The sequence below is a fragment of the Crassostrea angulata genome, chromosome 1 (genome assembly GCF_025612915.1).
Source record: "Crassostrea angulata isolate pt1a10 chromosome 1, ASM2561291v2, whole genome shotgun sequence".
Taxonomy (NCBI): domain Eukaryota; kingdom Metazoa; phylum Mollusca; class Bivalvia; order Ostreida; family Ostreidae; genus Magallana; species Magallana angulata.
Window position 1 is genome coordinate 35,186,738 of NC_069111.1, and position 26,921 is coordinate 35,213,658.

General features: G+C 35.1%; 1 protein-coding gene across 2 annotated transcripts in view; it reads right to left on the reverse strand.

The window, feature by feature from the left end:
- LOC128172890 (uncharacterized) overlaps nt 1–26,921 on the reverse strand; it is a 62,193-nt gene that overhangs the window by 17,626 nt on the left and 17,646 nt on the right. For both annotated transcript variants that reach the window (XM_052838621.1, XM_052838632.1), the window contains 20 exons: nt 26,659–26,772; nt 25,980–26,246; nt 22,650–22,785; nt 22,029–22,236; nt 19,269–19,424; nt 18,713–19,061; nt 18,297–18,594; nt 17,923–18,049; nt 17,489–17,713; nt 14,521–14,727; nt 12,816–13,099; nt 12,488–12,638; nt 12,156–12,374; nt 11,314–11,467; nt 7,888–8,144; nt 4,796–4,819; nt 1,257–1,454; nt 869–1,004; nt 516–550; nt 25–166 (listed from right to left, as the gene is read on the reverse strand). In XM_052838621.1, coding sequence (XP_052694581.1) covers nt 25–166; nt 516–550; nt 869–1,004; nt 1,257–1,454; nt 4,796–4,819; nt 7,888–8,144; nt 11,314–11,467; nt 12,156–12,374; nt 12,488–12,638; nt 12,816–13,099; nt 14,521–14,727; nt 17,489–17,713; nt 17,923–18,049; nt 18,297–18,594; nt 18,713–19,061; nt 19,269–19,424; nt 22,029–22,236; nt 22,650–22,785; nt 25,980–26,246; nt 26,659–26,772 — 3,687 coding nt within the window. The remainder of the gene's footprint in view (nt 1–24; nt 167–515; nt 551–868; nt 1,005–1,256; nt 1,455–4,795; nt 4,820–7,887; nt 8,145–11,313; nt 11,468–12,155; nt 12,375–12,487; nt 12,639–12,815; nt 13,100–14,520; nt 14,728–17,488; nt 17,714–17,922; nt 18,050–18,296; nt 18,595–18,712; nt 19,062–19,268; nt 19,425–22,028; nt 22,237–22,649; nt 22,786–25,979; nt 26,247–26,658; nt 26,773–26,921) is intronic.

Consider the following 26,921-nt stretch of genomic DNA (forward strand, 5'->3'; position numbering starts at 1 on the left):
GTAAACATAAAATGACATGCTTACTTCCAGAAAGGGACATTTCTTCTATAGCAAAGTGTGTATCTGGAGTGTAATAATCCATATCACTAGGAACCCCCCAGTAAGCCTTCAGTGTATTGGTGGAGGCCTGATAGTCAATGTCATCCCCACATCTCATCCTGTTGTCCTATAAATAATAGCAGAGTCAAATCAGCATGAGCATACTTCAAGTATAATCAAACTACAAGTCAATTCTGTTAGAAAGCTTTCTCTAGTCTCATGTTGTAAAAGTGGTTTTTTACCCTGGTGGTTAAGTACACGTTTTCTTCAGTCAAACAATACGAGTGGGTATTATCAAAATACTTGGATGGGGGATTTACCAAAGTTTTATTTTTTTACCATACATGCCTAGGTATTTTCTGCGCTTTTAAGCTTACTGCATAACTAGTGCTAATTTCACCCACACATAAATATTATAACCACTTTTACAGTATAATGTTTAATTTCAACAGATTACAGAAATCTGATACACTTACCTCAAAATGGTGTTTAAAACGGGTCCCATCATCAACTGCAAAAAACAATATTACAAGAGTTCAAAACGAATACGATAACAAATCATGTTCAACATCTATATATGCTCCATTCTGTTTAACAGCAGGATTCCATGGAAGCTTTATGTGTCGGTATAAGATAGAATAAGTAACAAGTATCCCATTTAACACCTGTGTACATATACATGAAAATATACCTGTCGTGATTAGACAAAAAGCAGAAAATGTATATGAAAGTACATGATTTTGTATTCCCTCAAACCTATGTACACATACATGAATATGTAAATAACACATGTACATAACAACCGTGTATGTGTACACTTTGGACATACCTGTCATGTTGCAGGGTTCCCCGTCCTGTACAGTGATACCTGACAACACAGCTCCATCCTGTACCACTGTGACCCCATCAGAGGTCAAGGTCACACTTCCTGCCAAGGTCACTGCTGTTACTGTTACATAGTAAGTCTGTAAAGAAAGGAGATCACATGAACATTTACCAGTGCCTGTAAGGCAATTCTGTAGATAATTGCTTCTCATCCTTTTGATGATTTTAATATGATGCCTAAACAGATCTCTTCTTCATATGTAGAAATTTGCTGAATGAGATTATTCAAAATGGAACATCTTTGAATCCAACATACTTATTTGATTTTTTGAAAAAGAAAATTACTAAAGAGTTAACCAATCACTGTTGAATTTCATACAAAATTAAAGTACCTTGAATGTTTCCAAACTAAGACCCGCAGCAGAGTACGAGTCCAGTGTCCCCACCTCTACAGGGGACACTACATCTGCACCACCGGGGGTGGTTCCTGCCTGGAACTTGTAGGTCACATTCAGATGGGGGTGGGAGAACCCCTCCCAGTGTGCTGTGAGACTATCCTTTATTGTGATAAAATCCACATCCTCCATGTTCTACATGAAGTTTATATTATACACATTCGTGAACTATTTTCTCATCAAATTCAAACATAGGTAATCATAGATTACTAAGCTCACCGAGACGGAGCATCACCCTTATGAGACATCACCTTCATAAGACCACCTTTATCATTTTATATGAAAATCATACTTTATGATCTTGGATATTCATGGATTCTGTTTTGACAAAATATCGTATATCATCTGATAAATTTTTTTATGATAATCATATGTTCATATGTTAATCAATACAATGAAATAAAATTAAATATTGCATCATGTCATATTTCTAATATAATATATATCATATAATAAATAAAATACCGTAATAAACAATAATGAGATTTGATATTGTAACGTATGATATGACATTGTATTGTGTTATACATTATTGTATTTGATCACATAATACAATATCACAAAATATTATACAATATAGTATCATATTACAATATCATATTACATAATACATCATAACACTGAAACATGATATTATATTGTATAATATAGTAAGAATGATATTGTATTGAATGACACTGAAACCTATTTAATACATTATATGATATTATATCATATAATACAATATAATTTGATTCCAACATTGTATCTTATCAAATGATACAATATTATGTGATATGGTAAAATATTATAAAATACATTATTATATTATACGTATTGCATCATATGACACAATAAAATATATTACAATATCATATAATACAATTTCATGTGATATGATATTATATCATATAAACCAATATCATATCATACAATATCGTATAATACAATATAATATAATATTACAATATCATATAATACAATTTCATGTGATATAATTCTATATTACTGAAACCAATATCATATTATACAATATTGTATGATACAATATTATAGAATAAACAATATTGTATCATAGGATACAATATAATATTTTGCAATATCTTATGTAATTGTATCATGTGATAAAAATAATAATTAAATTAAAAATACAATATAATATTATACAATATTGTATCATAATATACAATACTATACATAACAATATCATGATACATAATCATATCATAAAATATCAAAAAAATTGATACAATATCATATCGTATCGTATAACTTTTTACAATATAACATATGATATCATATTGTATCATATCAAACAATATTGTTTCATATCAATACTTTATCATAGGAATCATGTTATATCATTTATCAACAAACACATCTATCCATCGAGCTGGTTTGAGTGAGGTAGGAGATTTCTTAAGCATCCTTGATAACGGAGATCAGGCTCTGCTTCTGAAGCAACCTCTGCATTTAATTTATAATAAAGTTAAATCAACTATGCAAGCTATCATCTATAAAACATGTGACCTGTTCCAAAAAACTAAACCTCATCCAGCATCCGAAACCTATGGCTCAGATTCAGCATTCAAGCCCATCAGGTGCATTTGTATCATAAGACGCATCATCCATGCAATTTTTGTGAAGTTTGGACCAGTAATAACTAAGATATCATCATCAGAGGGCACTAGCAATTAAAACCTTAACTTCCTCCAGCATCCGCAACCTATGGCTCAGATTCAGCATCCATGCCTGTCAGGTGCATCTGTATCATAAGACACACCATCCATTCAAGTTTGGTGAAGTTACGACCAGTAATAACTAAGATTTATTTTTTAGCATCCTTGATAATGGAGATCAAGCTCTGCATCTGAAGCTACCTCTGCGATTCATTCATATTACAGTTAAATCAACTATGCAAGTTTGAAATAGTACTATCATCTATTAAACATGTGACCTGTTCCTAAAAACTTAAATTTATCCAGCATCCGAAACCAGACTATGCATTCAAGCCTGTCAAGTGCATCAGTATCATAAGACACACCATCCATGGAAGTCTGGTGAAGTAAGGACAAGTAATAACTAAGTTATCATCATCAGAGGGCACCTGTTTCAAAAACTTTATCTAACCAGCTCTTAAAACCTTAACCTCCTCCAGCATCCGAAACCTATTGCTCAGATTCAGCATTCAAGCTTGTCAGGTGCATCAGTATCATAAGACGCACCATCCATGGAAGTCTGGTGAAGTTAGGACCAGTAGTAACTAAGATATAATCATCAGAGGGCACCTGCAACAAAAACTTAACCAGCTCTAAAAACCTTAACCTCTTCCAGCATCCGAAACCTATTGCTCAGATTCAGCATTCAAGCTTGTCAGGTGCATCAGTATCATAAGACACACCATCCATACAAGTTTGGTGAAGTTAGGACCAGTAGTAACTAAGATATAATCATCAGAGGGCACCTGCAACAAAAACTTTAACCAGCTCTAAAAACCTTAACCTTTTCCAGCATCCGAAACCTATTGCTCAGATTCAGCATTCAAGCTTGTCATGTGCATCAGTATCATAAGACACACCATCCATACAAGTTTGGTGAAGTTAGGACCAGTAGTAACTAAGATTAATCATCAGAGGGCACCTGCAACAAAAACTTTAACCAGCTCTAAAAACCTTAACCTTTTCCAGCATCCGAAACCTATTGCTCAGATTCAGCATTCAAGCTTGTCAGGTGCATCAGTATCATAAGACACACCATCCATACAAGTTTGGTGAAGTTAGGACCAGTAGTAACTAAGATTAATCATCAGAGGGCACCTGCAACAAAAACTTTAACCAGCTCTAAAAACCTTAACCTCTTCCAGCATCCGAAACCTATTGCTCAGATTCAGCATTCAAGCTTGTCAGGTGCATCAGTATCATAAGACGCATCATCTATACAAGTTTGGTGAAGTTAGGACCAGTAGTAACTTAGATATTGCTATCAATGGGTACCCGCAACAAAAACTTTAACCTGCTCCAAAAACCTTAACCTCCTCCAGCATCCGAAACCTATAGCTCAGATTCAGCACTCAAGCCTGTCTGGTGCATCAGTATCATAAGGCACACCATCCATGCAAGTTTGGTGAAGTACAGACCAGCAGTAACTAAGATACTGCTATCAAAGGGCACCTGCAACAAAAACTTTAACCTGGTCCAACAACCTTAACCTCCTCCAGCATCTGAAATTTAGGACCCAGATTCAGCATCCAAGTCTTTCAAGTCCATAGGTAGGTCCAGATGCATCATCCATGCAAGTTTGGTGAAGATAGGACAAGTAATAGCTTAGATACAGGACCTGCAACAAAAACTTTAACCAGGTCCGGACGCCGACGCCGACGCCGACGCCACCGCCGACGCCGACGCCGAGGGTATAGCATAAGCTCTCCTTGACTTCGTCTCGGTGAGCTAAAAATCCAAAATATGACACTGTGTAGATAAGATAAAAAGAACACTTACAGGAAAGGCAAGTTGATTCAGTGTCTAAAAAATATATACCGGTATATTAAATTAGTATGGAGATCGAAGTTTAAATAAAAGTTTGTATAGAAGGAGTCTGACAAAAACTATCAAACAAAGTCCCATAGAAATATCTTGATAATAAATGTACAAAACTTAAAATGTATTTTTAAATCATAAACATAGGTAATCATAGATTACTAAGCTCACCGAGACGGAGCATCACCCTTATGAGACATCACCTTCATAAGACCACCTTTATCATTTTATATGAAAATCATACTTTATGAGCTTGGATATTCATGGATTCTGTTTTGACAAAATATCGTATATCGTCTGATAAATTTTTTTATGATAATCATATGTTCATATGTTAATCAATTCAATGATATAAAATTAAATATTGCATCATGTCATATTTATAATATATATCATATAAAACAATAAAATACCGTAATAAACAATAATGAGATATGATATTGTAACGTATGATATGACATTGTATTGTGTTATACCTAATTGTATTTGATCACATAATACAATATCATAAAATATAATACAATATAGTATTATATTACAATATCATATTACATAATACATCATAACATTGAAACATGATATTATATTGTATAATATAGTATGATATTGTATTGAGTGACACTGAAACATATTTGATACATTATATGATATTATATCATATAATACAATATAATTTGATTCCAACATTGTATCTTATCAAATGATACAATATTATGTGATAAAGTAAAATATTATAAAATACATTATTATAATATACATATAGTATCATATGACACAATAATATATTTTACAATATCATATAATACAATTTCATGTGATATGATAATATATATTATATAAACCAATATCATATCATACAATATCATATGATACAATATTATATAATATTACAATATCATATAATACAATTTCATGTGATGTAATTCTATATTACTGAAACCAATCTCATATTATACAATATTGTATGATACAATATTATGGAATATACAATATTGTATCATAGGATACAATATAATATTTTGCATTATCTTATGTAATTGTACCATGTGATAAAATAATATATTAAAAATACAATATAATATTATACAATATTGTATCATAATATACAATACTATACATAACAATATCATGAAACAATATCATATCATAAGATATCAAAAAAAATGATACAATATCATATCATATCGTATAACTTTTTATAATATAACATATGATATCATATTATATCATATCAAACAATATTGTTTCATATCATACAATATCATAGGAATCATATTATATTATTTATCAACAAACACATTTATCTATCAAGCTGGTTTGAGTGAGGTAGGAGATTTCTTTAGCATCCTTGATAATGGAGATCAGGCTCTGCATCTGAAGCAACCTCTGCGTTTAATTTATAATTAAGTTATATCAACTATGCAAGCTTTCATCTATAAAACATGTGACCTGTTCCAAAAAACTAAACCTCATCCAGCATCCGAAACCTATGGCTGAGATTCAGCATTCAAGCCCATCAGGTGCATTGGTATCATAAGACGCATCATCCATGCAAGTTTGGTGAAGTTTGGACCAGTAATAACTAAGATATCATCATCAGAGGGCACTAGCAATTAAAACCTTTACTTCCTCCAGCATCCGTAACTTATAGCTCAGATTCAGCATCCATGCCTGTCAGGTGCATCTGTATCATAAGACACACCATACATTCAAGTTTGGTGAAGTTAGGACCTGTAATAACTAAGAACTATTTTTTAGCATCCTTGATAAAGGAGATCAAGCTCTGCATCTGAAGTTACCTCTGCGATTCATTCATATTACAGTTTAATCAACTATGCAAGTTTGAAATAGTACTATCATCTATTAAACTTGTGACCTGTTCCAAAAAACTTAACTTTATCCAGCATCCGAAACCTATGGCTCACACTCAGCATTCAAGCCTGTCAGGTGCATCAGTATCATAAGACACACCATCCATGGAAGTCTGGTGAAGTAAGGACAAGTAATAACTAAGATATCATCATCAGAGGGCACCTGTTTCAAAAACTTTATTTAACCAGCTTTTAAAACCTTAACCTCCTACAGCATCCGAAACCTATTGCTCAGATTCAGCATTCAAGCTTGTCAGGTGCATCAGTATCATAAGACGCACCACCCATACAAGTTTGGTGAAGTTAGGACCAGTAGTACCTAAGATATAATCATCAGAGGGCAACTGCAACAAAAACTTTAACCAGCTCTAAAAACCTTAACCTCTTCCAGCATCCGAAACCTATTGCTCATATTCAGCATTCAAGCTTGTCAGGTGCATTAATATCATAAGACGCACCACCCATACAAGTTTGGTGAAGTTAGGACCAGTAGTAACTTAGATATTGCTATCAATGGGCACCTGCAACAAAAACTTTAACCTGCTCCAAAAACCTTAACCTCCTCCAGCATCAGCAACCTATAGCTCAGATTCAGCACTCAAACCTGTCTGGTGCATCAGTATCATAAGACACACCATCCATGCAAGTTTGGTGAAGTACGGACCAGCAGTAACTAAGTTATTGCTATCAAAGGGCACCTGCAACAAAAACTTTAACCTGGTCCAACAACCTTAACCTCCTCCAGCATCTGAAATTTAGGACCCAGATTCAGCATCCAAGTCTTTCAAGTCCATAAGTAGGTCCAGATGCATCATCCATGCAAGTTTGGTGAAGACAGGACAAGTAATAGCTTAGATACAGGACCTGCAACAAAAACTTTAACCAGGTCCGGACGCCGACGCCGACGCCGACGCCACCGCCGACGCCGACGCCGAGGGTATAGCATAAGCTCTCCTTGACTTCGTCTCGGTGAGCTAAAAATACCTGTACTTCGAGATATACACATGCAAACACTGACATAAACATAAGGCATGTTTAAAAATATTGCTTTGATAAATAAAGCAGAGCTTAATTAAACTTCAGATAACACCTTGAAGGTATTGTGTTCAACTCTTGTAATATTCACTGAATATTGACAGTGTCCTGGTTAATAATAAAATTGGCTTTTTCTGACATACTCACAGTTGCCTCGATGTCAAACACGAGTCCCTCAGAAGCCAGCTGTACATCATGAATGTAAGGCTCCGACACAGCGAAGGTGGACAGGCCTGCCGAATTCTCTGCCTTGATGGTAACATAATACGTCTGATGGCCGTGGAGTCGCCACTCCGTGCCAGAAATAGCGATGGCTGTACAGGTGGGATGATCCCCCACCACACAGGATCCACCACTCTGTAGGGGGGTGTAGCTCTGTACATCTGTGTGACCAGGGGAATGACCTGTTAATGGAAAAAAGGGTTTATATTTTAGCATAATGCATAAAAAGTATACACAATCATGTAATATATGTAAAAAAAAACATTTTTTTAAACATATCTAATACAATAACTTTTAAAAAAAAAAAAAAAGAATAACTATATCCATGGTTTATAAACTTATTTACAATATTCATCTGGTATCATATTACTGGTTGTATTCTACCAACTTTAAAGAAGATTTGAAAATCCTTTTTTTCTTTTATACCAAGCATTTACTGCGCCATGAAATTCAATATTATGTTGAATTATACCTCTAAGAAAAAAATAACAAATACAGTACAGGCAACGCGGATCCCGTGTTTCCCGCGCCCCGTCACGGTATAAACACATCGAGGTGATCGGCCAGGTGGGACAGGTATACCGCTTTCCCATCACGGTAAACTCATCATCTACCTGTCCCCGCCACGGTAAAATTATCGATGGAAAAGTATCGTATACAAGCGGGAGTTATCTCCCCGAATGACAAATAAATTGAATGTTTCTTAATATTTAATGACGATATTTAACCAGATTTTGACAGAGATTATATCGAAATACTTGGAGTCTGTTTTACTATTTTTTTTATTTCATAGCTATTAAATAAATTATAAAAGTATTTAATTTAATACTCGTGCAGCAATTGCAAATAAAATATTTTCGAATCCATTATCATATTTTAAGAAGGTCGTTAAATTAAAAATTATCATGAAATGATTTTAATTGCCAATAAAATTATAAATATGTACGCAGTGTGATTGTGTTTTCTTAACAATTAATTGGTCCGCCTAAATTTGTATTGTTTGTTTTGAAGTCCATGCGTGTCAACTAATGATGAGAAAGTGATTAAAAATGAGGGCTTCCTATAAAATTACCAACCCGGTATTTTTAGTATGTTCCGTTCATTTCTTACAAGGTCTTCTACGTGTAAAGAACATTTTTTGTGAATTCACGTTTAAGTGAATTTGTGTTGCGTTACTTTAGATACATATATGGCTCGTCGTTTGTCATAGCTCGAGGATTCCCACTTTCTAGTGCGTTACGTTTGCGACGACAATCTTTAAGTGCGAAGCCGTGTGTTCTTCAACACTCAGTCTGACTGAGAGAGTAAGGAGCCTTAGAGATACCCAGAGTTGCATAAAATTATGTAATCGAAAGATATTGTGGGTATCCCATGTCATGGTGTCGTGATGGTGTACCAGCTACCCGCCGTGACGGAGGTTAGCGTTCGCTCGCGACCGAGCCCCCCCTCTCTCTCTCTCTCCCTCTCTCTCTCTTAACAGAATAACTAGATAAAAAATTTTGAGAAGGAAATGTTGTTAAACCGTTCTTATGTTCTTACACATTTCAAAGAAATTAAGAACATGTTTTGAAAGTTTTGCATTTCATGCCGATAAAAAAACATTTAAACATTTCATTAAATGTATTGATATCATTTTATATGGGCATGTACATGTAATCTTATTGAATATAAAGCGACTACAAATACAGTGTATGTAAACCCGTTTCCCGTTATCGTAACCTTACCCCCCCCCCAATCCACCGCTTTATGACTGTCGAAGTTAACTTTATTTGACTTTAGTCCCAATTGTTTTACACAAAGGTGTGAAACCGTCGCACTGACAGGAAATCACTCTACGCTTGAACGCACAGAATACACAGGAATGAGGCAGGTAGATAATCTGTGTAACGATTGACCAAGAAGAATTCTACATGCATATCAAACAATTTTTCTAATAGTTATATCAAATAATTGTTTCATTTTACTGCATTCTTTAACCGCTAAACGTGTTGAAGACGTTCCTTCCCGCAAAAAACCTCCATTATAAACTAAAAGAGATAGGGAAAAAACACAACGAATTAAACTTTCCACACACAGTATATCACGCATAACGAACATTGTAAAAAAAACTTATTTGTTAAACATACTTCTTATTTTCTTTATTAAGAATAAAACTTATAGAACGAAACTTTTATCATGGAGGAAACACGTGGTAGAGCTAGCGGGTTGATTTGATTGACAGGTGCAGCACGTGGACTCAAATCTGAAAATGCATGATGGATTCAATCACAGTGTACCATATTCTTTTATGAATACTAATTTTATGAATATTTAGTATTGGATATTAGTATATTTCACATAAGTGTACGTTAAATTACGCCTAAACCTCTCTCTCTCTCTCTCTCTCTCTCTCTCTCTCTCTCTCTCTCTCTCTCTCTCTCTCTCTCTCTCTCTCTCTCTCTCTCTCTCTCTCTCGTAAGGTGTTGTGCGATTAGACGAAGCCGTACGCGATATAGACTTTTTCATTTGTCGTGAATAGGTGTGAAAACCCTCAAGGGCATGTCGTTTTCTACCCTGAGTTTCTTAATCACTACATGTATACACAGAAAATGATCGTAACTTAAACTTTATATGTATACACAGGAAACGCATACTGATACACGTTATGATTCCATGTGCTTTAACGCAGCACCAACTTTATATATGAATGATAATTTTATTATTGAATGGAAAAATAGATTTCTTTGTTGATTCCCGACATTTGTTCATTTCTCAATTTAAAACATACACTAGTCATGTATTGACAGTTTACGGTGCTATGCGTGTCAACTTATAAAATGAGAAGATAAAATTGCTCTGCATTGATACGAGTTCATCTTATGAAAATATTTAATTTTAAGATTGTTATAAAAACAGGATTATCAACTAATAGAAATATTAACTGAAATAAGCATGTCAAATACAAAGATATGTGTTCTTATTTACACATCACAAAATTTAACAGCATAATAATCATGTTATGTTGTAATTCGAATGTAGTTTCCAATTTCATGAAATTCTATTTCATAAATATAATTTATTAATTTTATAATAATATGTACCACAATTTATTTACAATGCAGCTGTTATGCTTAAATCTGAAGTCGCATTTTTGACGTGGATTTACGCGACCTGCATTGCCTGTAATGTACAGTACAGGTAAAGTAACAACAACAAGCAGCAGCAGGAATAACGGTAAATCACACCGTCGCGGTGTCATCACGGTCGCAATCCATACCGCGATCAAAAACCGCGATGGTGTATCGCGGGAACGATAAAAATACCGTGACGGTAACGCGGGCCAATACGGGATCCGCGTTGCCTGTACTGTACCTATTGCAAACTTCAGATCTAATTTGTACGGTTCCTGGGCATCTGCAAAAGCCCCACCATCCCATGATGCAACAAGGAATCCATTTGTATGGGCAACACTGATTGGTCCAGTGAATTCTGGGGGTGTGGTGTCCATGAAGCAAGGACCAATTGACTGCAAAAAAAACCAAATTATTTCTATAATATGACATACAATGTAAATTTGTTTATTTGAAAGTTACATATAAATCACTTTTGAACCAAAATCGGGAGAAATTTAAATATGTCCCTGCTGATATCCTTTGTACTAACTTGAAAATATGCGAAGAGACTTAAAAAAATTACAAAAATTGAAATACCGTATAATGGGTAATTTTTACTGCTGTGATTTTTTACGAATTTTACTGAAAATAGGGCGATTTGAATTTTTACGCGTTATATTTTTACGAATTGGACATGTCCGCAAAATTTAAAATCATTTGTGGTAAAAAGGGCTTTGTTACAGTTAATACACAAACAAATCAGAAAAATTGTTTTTCTGTTAGCTTCGAATCCCAGTCATAGTTATTGACTGAGTGATTGAAATCTAGCTACTAATGGGGCATTATACGTAGTTTTAAAAAATACTCAAGACTGTATAGAAAGATACTCAAATATACCTTTATGTACAGCCGTCAGGGACTGAGCTGAAGGTCATAAACATTACTCTCATACGTACAATGTAGAAAATTTACGTGCGGTGTTTTTTTTCCTTCTGTGAAAATTTACGCGTTTAATTTTTACGGATTTATAGAACTCGTAAAAATTAGTGAAAATTAGCAGCACGTAAAAAATACCCGTTATACGGTATGTCAGTTAAAGACCTGAATTCCTTCAACATTAGCTTTGCTGATGGTCTTTATTACAATGTGGAACTCTGTTCCATCAGGCACATCAGTGTGGAAAATGTGAATATGTGGGTGTTGTTTGGTGCTTCTGAAGGCCATGATGTCTGAGGCGGGACTTCCAGGGGTAGATGAGAAACCGACTTCATAGTCGTGTACACTGCCAGGGTTGTCTACTGGTAACCAACTCACAAATAGCTACAAAACCACAAATCATGGTATTAGTTTACATTTGTCCACCAGTAATTAACTCACAAACAGCTACACAAAACACAAACTGCTACTTCGGAAGCTCCCGTAATATCACTCACCATGGAAGACTTGGACAGCGTGGGACTGAGGGAGGGGGGTGAGCCTGTAGAATTCGCACAGAACACACTCCCATTGACCGTCACAAAGGCGTCGCCCTTCTTGTGCTCAACGGGCAACAGATCTAGGTCAGCAACAACTGTTGCTTTGGTGCTGCAATGGTCAATGTAGGAAAGCTTGAGCGTTCATTAGAAAAAAAAATAATTTGTTTCATTTTTACTTTTGCTCTAAATGTACATAGAAGTCATTAGAAAAAAAACCAATATCATTGAAGGGTTAGGATGGGGAGAGGAGATTTGTACAGTTTCATTTCTGCAAATCATGTGTTACATGCAATCGGATGTTGGATCTTTAATCAGCTGTCGGAATCTATTATTGGTGACAATCCAGTAGTTGGAATTTGTGGTGTCAGTCACTAATCCCCCAGTTGTAGTGGCTCCCTCTATGTTCACTTCCTTCACAGATGGCACTGCGGTGGTGACAGTCACCCCGTCAGAACATATGGGCTTTGAAGGCTCCAGAGCTCGGTTATAGGCCACCACACAGATGTAGTACTGCCCCTCTGTGGTGACTGTATGGGTAGCATGCAGGGAATAGGTCTCAAAAATCTGACCCTGAAGTCAACAAGATATCTGTGAGCCAATGCTCACTAGTGATACCCCCGCTCTGATGTGAATATGCAAAATAAGCAAAGTCGACATTTAACAGAAAGCTGGCATCCGATTGGTACAGAAATATATCCCACAATATGGCATGCCTAAACAAATACTAGTAGTGTGTTAAAATTTCAAGCATCTGCGATAAATAGCTGCTGAGAAATCTTTGAGGAAAATTGGTTTGAAAATTTTGGCTAAAATAAACAAAGTACTCATTTAACAGGAAGTTGACGTCCGATTGATACAAAAATATATCCCACAATATGGCATGCCAAAACAAATAGTGTGTTAAAATTTCAAGCATCTGCGATAAATAGTTGCTGAGAAATCTTTGACGGAAATTTGTTTGAAAATTTTGGCTAAAAATAAACAAAGTACTCATTACACAGGAAGTTGATGTCTAATTGGTACAAAAATACATCCCACGATATAGCATGCTTATACAAATACTGTGTAAAAATTTCAAGCATCTGCGATAAATAGTTGCTGAGAATTCTTTGACAAAAATTTGTTTGAAAATTTTTGCTAAAAATAAACAAAGTCGTCATTTAACAGGAAGTTGACATCTGATTGGTACAAAAATATATCCCACAATATGGCATGCCTAAACAAATAGTGTGTTAAAATTTCAAGCATCTGCGATAAATAGTTGCTGAGAAATCTTTGACGGAAATTTGTTTGAAAATTTTGGCTAAAAATAAACAAAGTACTCATTTAACAGGAGGTTGACGTCCAATTGTTACAAAAATATATCCCACGATATAGCATGCTTATACAAATACTGTGTAAAAATTTCAAGCATCTGCGATAAACAGTTGCTGAGAATTCTTTGACAAAAATTTGTTTGAAAATTTTTGCTAAAAATAAACAAAGTCGTCATTTAACAGGAAGTTGACGTCTGATTGGTACAAAAATATATCCCACAATATGGCATGCCTATACAAATATTGTGTAAAAATTTCAAGCATCTGCGATAGATAGTTGCTGAGAAATCTTTGACGAAAATTTGTTTGAAAATTTTAGTTAAAAAATAATCAAAGTCGTCATTTAACAGGAAGTTGACGTCTGATTGGTACAAAAATATATCCCACGATATGGCATGCCTTAACAAACACTGTGTAAAAATTTCAAGCATATGCGATAAATAGTTGCTGAGATAAATGCGACAGAAATTTTTGTTACGGACGGACAGACAGACGGACAGACAGACAGACAGACAGACGGACGGACGGACAGACAGACACACAAGGGTAAAACAGTATACCCCCTCTCCTTCGGAGCGGGGGTATAATAACAGATGGTGAATAAAACCTGGATTACATCAACCAACCTTTCAATACTTTTTAGTGTAAATCATAAAGTAATTCTATACTACTTACATTTCCACTAGCCTCAAGAGAAAACACTGAAGCACTAAGTGGCTTTGTGTCATAACCATATTGATAAAACAGAACCCCACTCTCCCTGTCGAAGAAGCCCTCCCAATGAGCATTCAGGGTCATACCCTGCTGGTAGTCGACTTCATCTGTCCCTGGGACACCATCTTGTACCACACCCGTGTGAGGAGGGGATGTATCAATTGTTATCTGCAGAAAAACAACATAATTATCTGGACATCAAACATGATGAAAATGTGGGCAACAATATGTCACTTATTTTGCCCACTTTTTTTTTCACTTGTCCACCTTTATCAGCTATGGCAATGTGTATCGGTATTCCTTTTACAAAAAACAACCACAACAAGAGGCCCATGGGGCCACATCGCTCACCTGAGCAACAATGGGCGTTCAAAAAATATTGTGCCATATCGTCCCTCGGTGGAATAACAAAAAATAAATATTGTAAAATATTCGAATTTTACACTTATTTTTGCATACACGTAATCTTTGACATTGTACCTTCATGAAATACTATTTTTTACCAGAATTAGAAATCCTACGCAAGATATAAAACTAAATATTTGGTAGGGGTACACTGTTAAGTTGTTCACTTCCAATTCCCTATATTTTCGTTCTGCCCCCCCCCCCCCCACTTTGTAAAGCGATCAAAATATATGAGAGCATATATGTACTTTTTTTCATCAACTACTTACTAGTTATTGTATTTTTAAAAAAAATATAATAGTTATTGTTTTTTATTTTAAAAATCCTACATGTATAGATGTGAAAAAGAAAATTGTACCTCAATGTGCTCAATTCCTCAAATTAAAAACATTCAAAAATTTAATTTGTCTTCTCCATTATAATTAAATGACTGTTATTTACCTCGCGTACAAACCAGGATAATTTTCTGCTGTGATATTTTCTTAGGAATAGCAATAATTACTTTATCCCCACAACAGAAATGTGTCAGAACTATGGAAACTGTTTTAAAGATGTCGTTTTTAATTACTCGTGTCTGAAAAACTATTAAATTGATGTAGATTTCACATTATTTATTGTATAAAGAGGGGGCCCCACAGAGTAGGTATATACAGAATATCATTCTTTTATTTTGTTTGTACAAGTATTTAACATACTCTAATTCATGTAGAATTTCTAATGTTCAACCAAAATTTCAGCGTCAATCGTAGAATTATAAGCAAGATACAGAGCTCACAGTTCGCCTAGGTTTGAGTCATATTTTGTTCACATAAGTTTATTACATTCAGCTTATTAAAAGATTTTTAACTTGGTATTTCCTATTCAGCATTTAAAATGGAAAAAAAGAATGGCCTAAGATTTTCAATTCTTTTATTCACTCAAGACCAGTTCACTAGTATTTGAGGTTCAAAATCAGTTTATACAAATGTACACAAACACAGTCAAGGATCACATGTACAGTAGGAGTAATAATGACGAAAAAAGGTTAAGTTTACAATACAATAAGTTGTTAAAGTTGATTTCTGGAAGAACAGACTTTGAAAATTTTGTTAAAAAATATTGACAAATTTTTTATTTTTTTAATCTTTAGTTTTTAAGATCTGTGTATAAACATAGAATTCTGAGCAAATCTCTGTATCTTGCTTATGATTCGAAGCTTAACACTCAAATATGGTTAGTAAATAGAAATTGTAAACAATTAAACACAAGAAACATGCACTATAACAAATAAAGAACACAATTTATTTTTTCGAAATGAATCATATATATACATGTATATATACCTACATATTTCTGTCAGCGGTATCAAACTCTATTTAAACTGAATAAACTCATGAAAATGCCGAGCATCTCAACAAAACCTATTGCATTAATCTACCATTACGCAAAAGATAATGCCGAATTACCGATAGAATGAATTGTATTTCAGTACTTTTTTGATACATCAGATTTTGCTTAATTTGCGCAGGTAAACAGTTAACTGTTTGATTTACCGAAGTCTCTGTTTGATTTGATACGTAAAAATCACGAAATACAGACGATAGTTCCCAGGTTACAAAGCATAAATAATGAAAACAAAACGAAAATCAGAACAAGCTAACACCAACGTCATGTGTGAAAACTGTCACCGCATTGAAATATTTAGCCTCAATTTACTTCACAAAATCGGCACCAATATATTTCGCATGTTTCAAAAATTTCCCTTCATACGCAAACTGTTGCACTACAAGCAAATTCATCATAGTTAGATCGACCCTTTTTCGTATAACGTCATGGCTGCTTTAAACAACGAACCTTGTTTTAGAAAATACGAGTCTTGATAAAATGGTATGCAAACCCGGGCCGTGGCAAAATAAAAACAGGGGCAGATTGGCAATGGTCAATTCCAAATACGCATTATTTTGCAGCAATATCTACAGCAAATACAAATATACTGGTCCATCAAATATCCTGAAATTTTAATAAGATTGGCAGATTAATAACTGCCAATCTTTTGTTTTGCTCAGGCCAAGTCTTGCCAACCCATTTTACTGGATGCCGAACCCAAACTATTAAACTGATTGAAACACACCTTTCCTTTATTATTATTTTCGTAATAACTCAGATTTGAAACAGAATTATTCCTTAATTTTTGCAATTTATATTTTCCTTCCCATAAGGATAATTTATTAATACGTTGAATTGGACTCAGTAGTTCTTGAGAAGAAGATTTTTAAAAATGCACCCCCTTTTTCTACAGTTTCAAGGTTTTCTCCGCTTTGAATACAGATCGGACTTTTATTTCTGCAATTTATATTCGCCCTCCCATAAGGATGCTTTGTGCCAAATTTGGTTGAAATTGGATAAGCAGTTTTAGAGAAGAAGTTCAAAATGTAAAAAGTTTACAGAAGGACAGACGGACGGACAGATGGACGACGGACAAAATGTGATCAGAATAGCTCACTTGAGCTTTCAGCTCAGGTGAGCTAAAAACCAGAAAGTGTACCTTTTTGGACAACACTGTAGTCAGTTTAGCTTTGTTTGTAGTTGTAACTTGTAAGTAGTAATCAGAATCATGCAGTCCTTTGTCTTTTCCAACCTTTAGTCCTCCATTTGTTTTGATTGCAGGGTTTATTTGAAAATTTTTATGGTAAGCCCCCCAGAATGGAGTTTCATAGCAGTTAGCCCCTCTTGCATAACTGCCATATTTGGATTCACATGCTGCAGTATCCTGTTAAAATACATGCATAAATTACAGTAACTTTTAATGGGTGATTCCTTATGTAAGTACAATTTAAATTGTTTATATGCATGCATGCATGTTTCATTCACAGATTTTAATAACACATTCCTAAATTTGGGCTATGACTGGTATTTTCACACAAAGTCAAGAAAATCTTTGGTTTATTATTAAGATTTACAGGCAACAACAGTTCTTACATTTGCCATTCCTTGGACAGGGATGTCTTCATGACCGTGTATGATGTCTACTCCTGTGAAATTATCAAACAGCCTCCAGTTAATACTGTCCAGACCACTGTGGTAATCATAGGCAATCCACTCAATCCTACCAAAATAAAACAAAGTTAAAATTAACTATGTAAATGGATGTGCACTATTAACAACAGATTATTCAAACACAACATTATCACATGTAGGAATTTACAGTCAGAAGAATATAGCCCATAAAATCTCAGATGCTATAACATACATGTATATAAACAGTCCTTAAAATGTAGATAATCAAATCATGTTTTAACTGCTCTGAAAAAGACAGTTTTTAGTGATTGGTTTAATTTGATATCACTTCTTACGTCATTTCTGCGAAGTCCTCGACTCTATGTACACTGACATTCAATCTATCGCCTCTAGTCAGCCATAGGTCTTCAATGAGAGGAGGAGTAGCATCTCTGTACACTGTGACCGATTCATCCAGGTATTTTCCCAGGATGTCGATAGCTCGCACAGTCACATCCAGCTTGTTACCGTCCGACCACGGCAAGTTAAGCTGGTTCCCCTGGGCCGAGATGGAACTCACTGAAGTGAAGTCTTGAGAATCCACAATGCCAGATGTATCCGTGACATTGTACGCTACTTTGAAATCCACGCAAGCTAAAAACAAAAGTCTTCACCATCACTTCAACAAATCAGTATTACCATTTTCTAATGTGTAGCAATAAAATGAAAATTTCAAATAAACTGTGCAAAATTTACAAAGAAATGAGTTTACCATGAACATTGGGAATCAGATCTACTTGTCTTTCTCCATAGTGATCATCATATCTGGATTTCACTGCCTTATTTTGTTTAACTTTGTTCAGCCACCTATTGATTTCATGACGATGATTCAGAAATCTGTCTTTCCACAAAATATCCACATATTGGGCATTTTTAGTGACCCATTCATAATTGGTTTCTGAGGAGGCAGTTATGACTCTTGTGACCTTGCCAGGTTTGAAGGTAACCTCAGAAATGTTATCATAGAGGAGAACTTTGCGGCTTGTCTTGTAGTTTCCTGCTTTGTCAAATGCCGAGAAATGAATAGCAAACATTCCAGGATGAGGCAATTCAAAAAAGGCCTGAAATATTCACATTTAATTACATAAAGTACAATCAAGCAATTATTGTACGGTAATATATGATGCATATGCATTTTATAAAAAATCCACTTGTGAGCCATATTTTGCTTCCCAAAGTGTCACAAAAGAAATATATTTTAGCTATTCATTAATCATATTTTTTTCTGATAATTAGCAAAACATTTTTTAATAGCTCCATGCTTTTACCTGTGTGGCATTGAGTGATATATTTGTTGGACTTTTGACTGTTTTTTGTTCATATAACTCACTCCCATCATGTCCAAGTTCAAAAACTTCATATTGGTACTTTTGTAGTCCCGACAAATCATCGGCCCAGCCACCCCAAGTCATATCAACTGTTGGCTGAAATTAAAAATAGCTCAAAAACCTAATTAAAGTTACTTTATTATAAATAACATGTAGTGTACACACATGTCTAAAATGATACGTAATATTAACAAGAAGCTATGAACATGTAGAAAGAACAAAGACAAATATAGACAAGATGTTTGTAAAACACCAATGCCCCCTTACTTGGGGACCTCTGTGTAGAAATAAATAGAAACTGCAAATAATTGGAAATTTTCAGAGTCCAAGGGGCACAACTCTGTAAACATTTCTCGATCGTACCCCAAATCAAAATTGACATACTAGATATTATTATAATAAATCTATATAACAAAGGCCTATGTGCGGTATTATGCATTTTTTGCCACCAAAATTAAAGCTTTATTACAAGCTTTAAAAAAAAGATGGAAGATAGTTAAAATTGTATTGAAAATAAGGGTGTAAAAGTTTATCACAAAAGTGACGTCATAATGTAGAAATGACTTCATGAAGATTGCCTTTTTTTAATAAATTGATGTTTTGTAGCAAAATGTGGGTGTTTTCCGATGGTTTTTCGACTGGGAAACATCGAGCGCAGACTATTTAACAAGAGGCCCATGGGCCACATCGCTCACCTGAGGAACAATCGGTATGATAAAATCAGCTTGATGGAGTCATAATACAAACTATCTGAACAATGTACAATGATACATGTAGATGCTGTATATATACAGTCCATTTTCCCCTCTGGATATTTTATGTTTACAATCATTAGTCCCTTTTCTAACGGGATGATTTTATAGTCATATCACATGTTGAGTATTGCAGTTCTCAAAATGATCCTTAACAATTATTCATTTATGGGATATTAAACTCAAACTCTGAACCTTCTGTGAGACCGAAGAATTGTCCTGGGGCCAAATGTCTTAACAATTATAAAGAATCATTTAGCTGATTGGTTTTTGAAAAGAAGAATTTCAAAGATTTACTCTATATATTCCTATGTAAAACTTTGACCCCCTCCCCTATGGCCCCACCCTACTCCCAGGGGTGTCATTATTTTCAAAACTTTGAATCTACACTACCTGAGGATGCTTCCATACAAGTTTCAGCTTTCCTGGCTGATTAGTTTCTGAACAGAAGATTTCTAAAAATTTACTATACATATTCCTATGTAAAACTTTGACACCCCCTCCTCCAGCCCCATTGTGGCCCCACCCTACCACCGGGGATCATGATTTTCACAACTTTGAATCTACACTACCTGAGGATGTTTCCACACAAGTTTCAACTTTCCTGACTGATTAGTTTCTGAGAAGAAGATTTTTAAAGATTTAATTACCCTATATAATCCTATGTAAAACTTCTACCCTCCATTGTGGCCCCACCCTACCCCCTAGAGATCATGATTTTCATAACTTTGATTCTACTCTACCTGAGGATGCTTCCACACAAGTTTCAACTTTCCTGGCTTATGAGTTTATGAGAAGAAGATTTTTAAAGATTTACCCTATATATTCCTATGTAAAACTTCGACCCCCCCCCCCCCCATTGTGGCCTTACCCTACCCCAATGGGTCATGATTTTCACAAATTTAAATCTACACTACATGAGGATGCTACCAAATAAGTTTCAGCTTTCCTGGCTCATGAGTTTATGAGAAAAAGATTTTTAAAGATTTACCCAATATCTTTCTTTGTAAAACTCTGACCCCCCCCATTGTGGCCCCACCCTACCCCGGGGGTCATGATTTTCACAACTGTGAATCTACACTACCTGAGGATGCTTTCACACAAGTTTCAGCTTTCCTGGCCGAATGATTCTTGAGAAGAAGATTTTTTTAAAGTTAATTCTCAAAAATTTTCATTAATTTCTAATTATCTCCCCTTGAAAAGGGGCATGGCCCTTCATGTTCACAAATTTGATTATCCTTTGCCTAAGGATGATTTGTGCCAAGATTGGTTGAAATTGGCCCAGTAGTTCTTGAGAAGATGTTGAAAATGTGAAAAGTTTACAGACAGACAGACAGACGGACAGACAGACTACAGACAAAATATGATCAGAAAAGCTCACTTAAGCTTTCAGCTCAGGTGAGCTAAAAATTGGTTAAAATTGGGGACAGATATTTGACCAAACCGCACATAGTCCTTTCAATACAGTAAGTGCAACATCTTCTAAAAAAATGTACAGAAACTAATTAATTTAAATTTTTCGAAGTCCAAGGGGCAAAACTCAGTCAAAAATTGCCCGATTGTACCCAAAATCACACTTGGCCTAGATATTTTCATAATAAATCTATCTACAAAATTTCATACTAGTAAGTGCAACTTCTGTGTAGAAAATAAATGGAAACTGCAAATAATTGGAATTTTTCTAGTCCAAGGGGCATAACTCTGTCAAAATTTGCTCGATCGTACCCGAAATCAAACTTAACTTAGATATCATAATGATAAATCTGAACACAAATTTCATTTCAGTATGTGCCAACTCTGCCAAGAAATTGAACGGAAATGGTGGACCGACCAACCGACAGACAGAGAAACAGACAGACAGCAGCAAAGCAATATGCCCTCCCTTCTTCAAAGGGGGCATAATAAAATTCTGGTAACTCAGTATATAGCACTGAACAACTGAGCTTACAGATTCAGTCAAATCTGGAACACTAAGGAACTGGGGATCATTTATCCCTTGCTCTAGGTTGTGGTACGGGAGAGCCAAATCCCAGTGGTATTCAAACTCCCTCTCTGTTGTATTTCCTACAAACGGGTGGTACTCTATCTTGTTTCCTGCCTCTCTGTTCTTTACCTTCACATAACCACCAATGGTTGCTTGTAGGGAGAAAAACAACCTGAAACAGAAGTCTAAGGCATTAACAATCACCTGTGAAAAGCCATGAGAATGAAATAATTTTAAGATATTGAAACTTTACCTACCGGTACATAGCAATGTCATTTATGATCAAAATGGCAGGAGAAACATTTAGAAATGCAATACTTGAGGATCATAGTACATGTATATACACTATATGTACTCTGATTGTAAATAGAACACACTTAATAAGTATTCTTGTCTGGCAATATTACAAACTGTATAATGTAGTTCTTAAAAAGAATACTAACTCAAAATACATTCCTAAATGTAGAGCTTCCTACTCCTCCTGGCCTGGGTGCCACTACTATAGATAGTTGTTGTTCATAAACTTTGTAAGAATCTACACCATTTTTCAGAATAAAATATACAGAAAAAGATCAATGTGCATACTGATCATCGTGTTTGAAGCCTTGTAGTGATTTCTTCAGGTCTTCAAAGGTTCTCTTACAAGAGAAGGCTGTTGATAGAGGGGCAGCCTCAGATACATTCTCACAGTTATGTATCAGCTCAGCTATCTTGGATCCCCCTGCAATTTTATAGGCCATCAAAAATTAATTCCTTGGTTCTCAGACCCGTGCGCATCCGATTTAACATTGTGCATTGCCCATTTTTATAATTAAATGAATGAAATAAAATTTTGATAATGTGCTTGCTTATTCTGAAAAAAAAAATTTTGGAATTAGACCACATTTTAGATACTCAAGTCAGTAAAACGCTTGACTTAATAAAGAACATAATTGTAAACAATGCATGATTCACATGTAATTAAAACAATTGCAAATGGCCGCCAAATCTAGTTACGAGACGCTGTGTTTAGTTATGATCGCGACAACAATGATTTTAGTTTTGGTATATGAAGAAGAACTTTGTTTAACCTCAATTGCATAAAGGAGGAGAGTTCCTGCAGCTTCTACTATACTAAATATCACATTATGCTTAAACATGAGGCTTTCTCAAACCTCGTAGTAGTGGTGTTGATTGAAGAACATGACGACTTATTTATTTCATTTAGTTTGAGCTAATAAAAAGAAAAATACTGCATCCTCTTTTTTAAGAAATAAAAAGAAAAAAATTTTCATCGCCCGACCGCATCTGTTCTTGAAAATGTTGGCCTGAGAACCAAGAGATTAATTTTTTATGGCCTAAAATAGAAAATTTTTGTTTAAAGACACACTAATCATCTATCTACAGACAGATACCGGTAGATATTATGAAATAATAAATTTTTTAATATGTTTTACGGTGCTACCGTTCTGGCGAGCGCAGCAAGAATTACACATACCTTGCATCATTGTCAACCTAGTGTTATTTAGGTATCAACGATTGTCAAAGAATTTTGGAGAGAGTATTGCGCTACAATAAGTATGCCAAAGGTACTAATTTTAATGGTTATGATACATACAGCGCAACCCCTTACCTCGAGAGAGAGAGAGAGAGCCCGGTCCCTGTTTGTAGATTGTGTAATTTCCCACTTTTAAATTTAATGGTTTGACTATATGCAATATCTACATAAATTTTTTTAACTGTTTATTTTTTCATTTTATTCCTTTTTATTTAGTTCAAAATGTCCAATTGTTTATTTCCTCCCTAATCATAAACTTACCTGCCTACTGCACATGCATGCACAATTAGCTTAAAAATGGATCGATGTGACAGTTAAGTATGGCTCTTACTAGTATTTGTTTTCCCTCAGACTGAAATGTCACACTTTCATTGGTTTAAACATGGCACGTAATTGCCTCATATATCTCTATGTAGGTTCTGTGAGGATTAATATTAGGCAATATGGCCGTCATTGGCTGCCGCCTCGCCTACTCATCTCGACATTTCATATTATTTAACACAGAAATCGTGTTCAGTAAGTTCTTAAAATATTTAGAGTAGTGGCCCTTTGGAATTATTTTTAAATTAGAGTAGTTGCCCTTTGAATATTGACGTCACATTGTTGTGTCTGGAGCAGAACAAAATGGCAACGTTGACATTTGCTCAAATATCTGCATAGGAAAGGGAGAAAATGTTTAAAATTGAATAGCAACAAAACATTGTAAGTAATATGGGTGAAGCGAAGATTTTTAAAGAGTATTTGAAAGGTGGTATTGATAATTTTGAAGAGTTTAAATGAGTTTAATTGGACGAGATGTAAGGCATGTGTACATGGGTTTGCGTAGATCATCGCTATTTGTGAATGAATATGTCGCTTGATAGTCCTCGGGAAAACAAAACACTTATTAGGTGAGTTACTGACTCACTACGGAAATATATTGGGTTGATCAATCTCATAGACGGCTCGGCTTCGCCTCACCATCTATGGGATTGATCAGCCCAATATATTTCTGTAGTGAGTCAGTAACTCAACTAATAAGTAATAATATTTATATAATCTCTATATATAACAAGAATAGAATTCCTGGGTCCCCTGCCGGTCAAGCAGTATACGAGTAACGACCGAGGCTGATTTAGGAACTTGACCAAGGTATTAGTGGTATAAACATTTGGTATAAATTTCATGTAAATCTGTCAAAATTTGTAGGCATGAGAGCTCTTACAAGGTCAATTTTTGGTTAAACGGAGTCATTCTTGTGGTCAAAGTCCCATAACTACAACAAAAAGTATCGACCAATGCTGATTTTTACGAACTTGATTAAAGTATTAATGGTATAAACATTTGGTATAAATTTAATGAAAATCCGTCAAAATCTGTAGGCATGAGAGCGCTTACAAGGTCAATTTTTGGATAAAACGGAGTCATTATTGTGGTCAAAATCCCATAACTCCAACAAAAAGTATCGACCAATGCTGATTTTCAAACTTGACCAAAGTATTAGTGGTATAAACATTTGGTATAAATTTAATGAAAATCCGTCAAAATTTGTAGGTATGAGAGCGCTTACAAGGTCAATTTTTGGATAAAACGGAGTCATTATTGTAGTCAAAATCCCATAACTCCAACAAAAAGTATCGACCAATGCTGATTTTCGAACTTGACCAAGGTAATAGTGGTATAAACATTTGGTATAAATTCAATGAAAATCCTTCAAAATTTGTAGGCATGAGAGCGCTAACAAAAAAGTGTGACGGACGGACGCATGGACGCATGGACGCATGGACACACGCCCAGGATTTCTATGTCCCTGCTCCGCATTGCGGCGGGGGACAAAAAAATAAAAACAACTCATATGTCAATAAGGCAGGTATACTGAAATAGCTAGTACATTCATTACAGATGTTTGATCCACCTCTAAATTAATCACGGGAAATATAGCGCGAGTGCACTGTGACGCCATCCATGACATTGTTCGTCTTTGTTTACATTTCTCGACTCGATACGAAGATATGGTAGCATGTAACAAATCTTTTCAGTCTCGCCAAAGCATATGCGGTACTCCAAACATGTCTTCAAACTTTAAGACACCGTAAATTATTAGTTAAAAGTCGGCCATTTTTGGCATACGCACCACGGGTGTAAACATTGGAGAGCATTAAGGGACATAGACAAAAAATTTTGTTTGATGAACTGTAGGTTTAGCTCGTTCTTTTTCCCGCGCACACTAGTTCTTTAAGCTCGCTTCATTCGCCGGCGAGCTGTGCTCGCTATTATTATAATAATTCATGTAGTTTAAAAAACCAAACACTTTAATCATAATCTTCCTTTCAAAAATAGTTTATTTATGACTAGCTACAATTACCAATATATAAACCATGGCTTTTTCAAATCCTTACCCCTGACTTGTCGTAGCTTTGTGGTAGCAAACTTGATTCCAAATCTGTAATCTGTGACGTAATGGTCCAGACCGGTGAGATCTGGGGGTGCAGCAGGAAGTTGTAATAGAGCATCCCATTTAGTGACAGCCCTCTCCCAGGTAACATTGTTGGTCCATCTGATGGGCTGTGGTGGGGCTTCTTTCAGATCTGCAGGGTTTGCTAGGATACTGCCTGATGAGTCCTCTAATTTGCACTCATTCCCCATTATTGATGCCTCCGTAACAACTTAAAAATTAAGATGACGCACAAATAACAGTCAAAGTTTGAAAATCAACTCTCAATTGTTTTTAGCTTGTCTCTCTGCTGAGGAAATCAATCACTCATTTTCTATTTAGTTTTACGGATGTCTTGTTAACAACTTAAATATAAATATACCAATATATAAATCATGGTCAAAGTTTCAATAATATTTTCAGGGTTTTTTGGCAAATGTTGTTATCATTGCTTACTTTGTTAACATTGGTGTTCACAGTGGTGTAATGTGGCTTACTTTGTTAACAGTGGTGTTTTTGTGGCTTAATTTGTTCAGCAGTATATTATGACTTACTCTGTGTCACAGTGGTTTAAATATTGTGGCTTACTTTGTTCATTGTGATGTCATAGTTTCGTATTTAGTTCACAGTGAATTATGACTTACTCTGTTCACAGTGGTGCCCAGTGAAGCCTGGAGAACACTGACACTTAGAGGCCAGGCCATTCGTACATGTCCCCGGGAAACACCTAGTACTGTCTGATCTCCAGGAACAAGCCTCTGGAAATAAAAGATGTCAAAAATACATACCGCAAATGACTTTAAAACATACAAAGGCCAATAAAAACAAGAGATGTTTGTGAAACACTTATGCCCCCTCCCTAAGAAACATCCACAAAGAAAATGAATGTAAACTGCAAATATTTGGA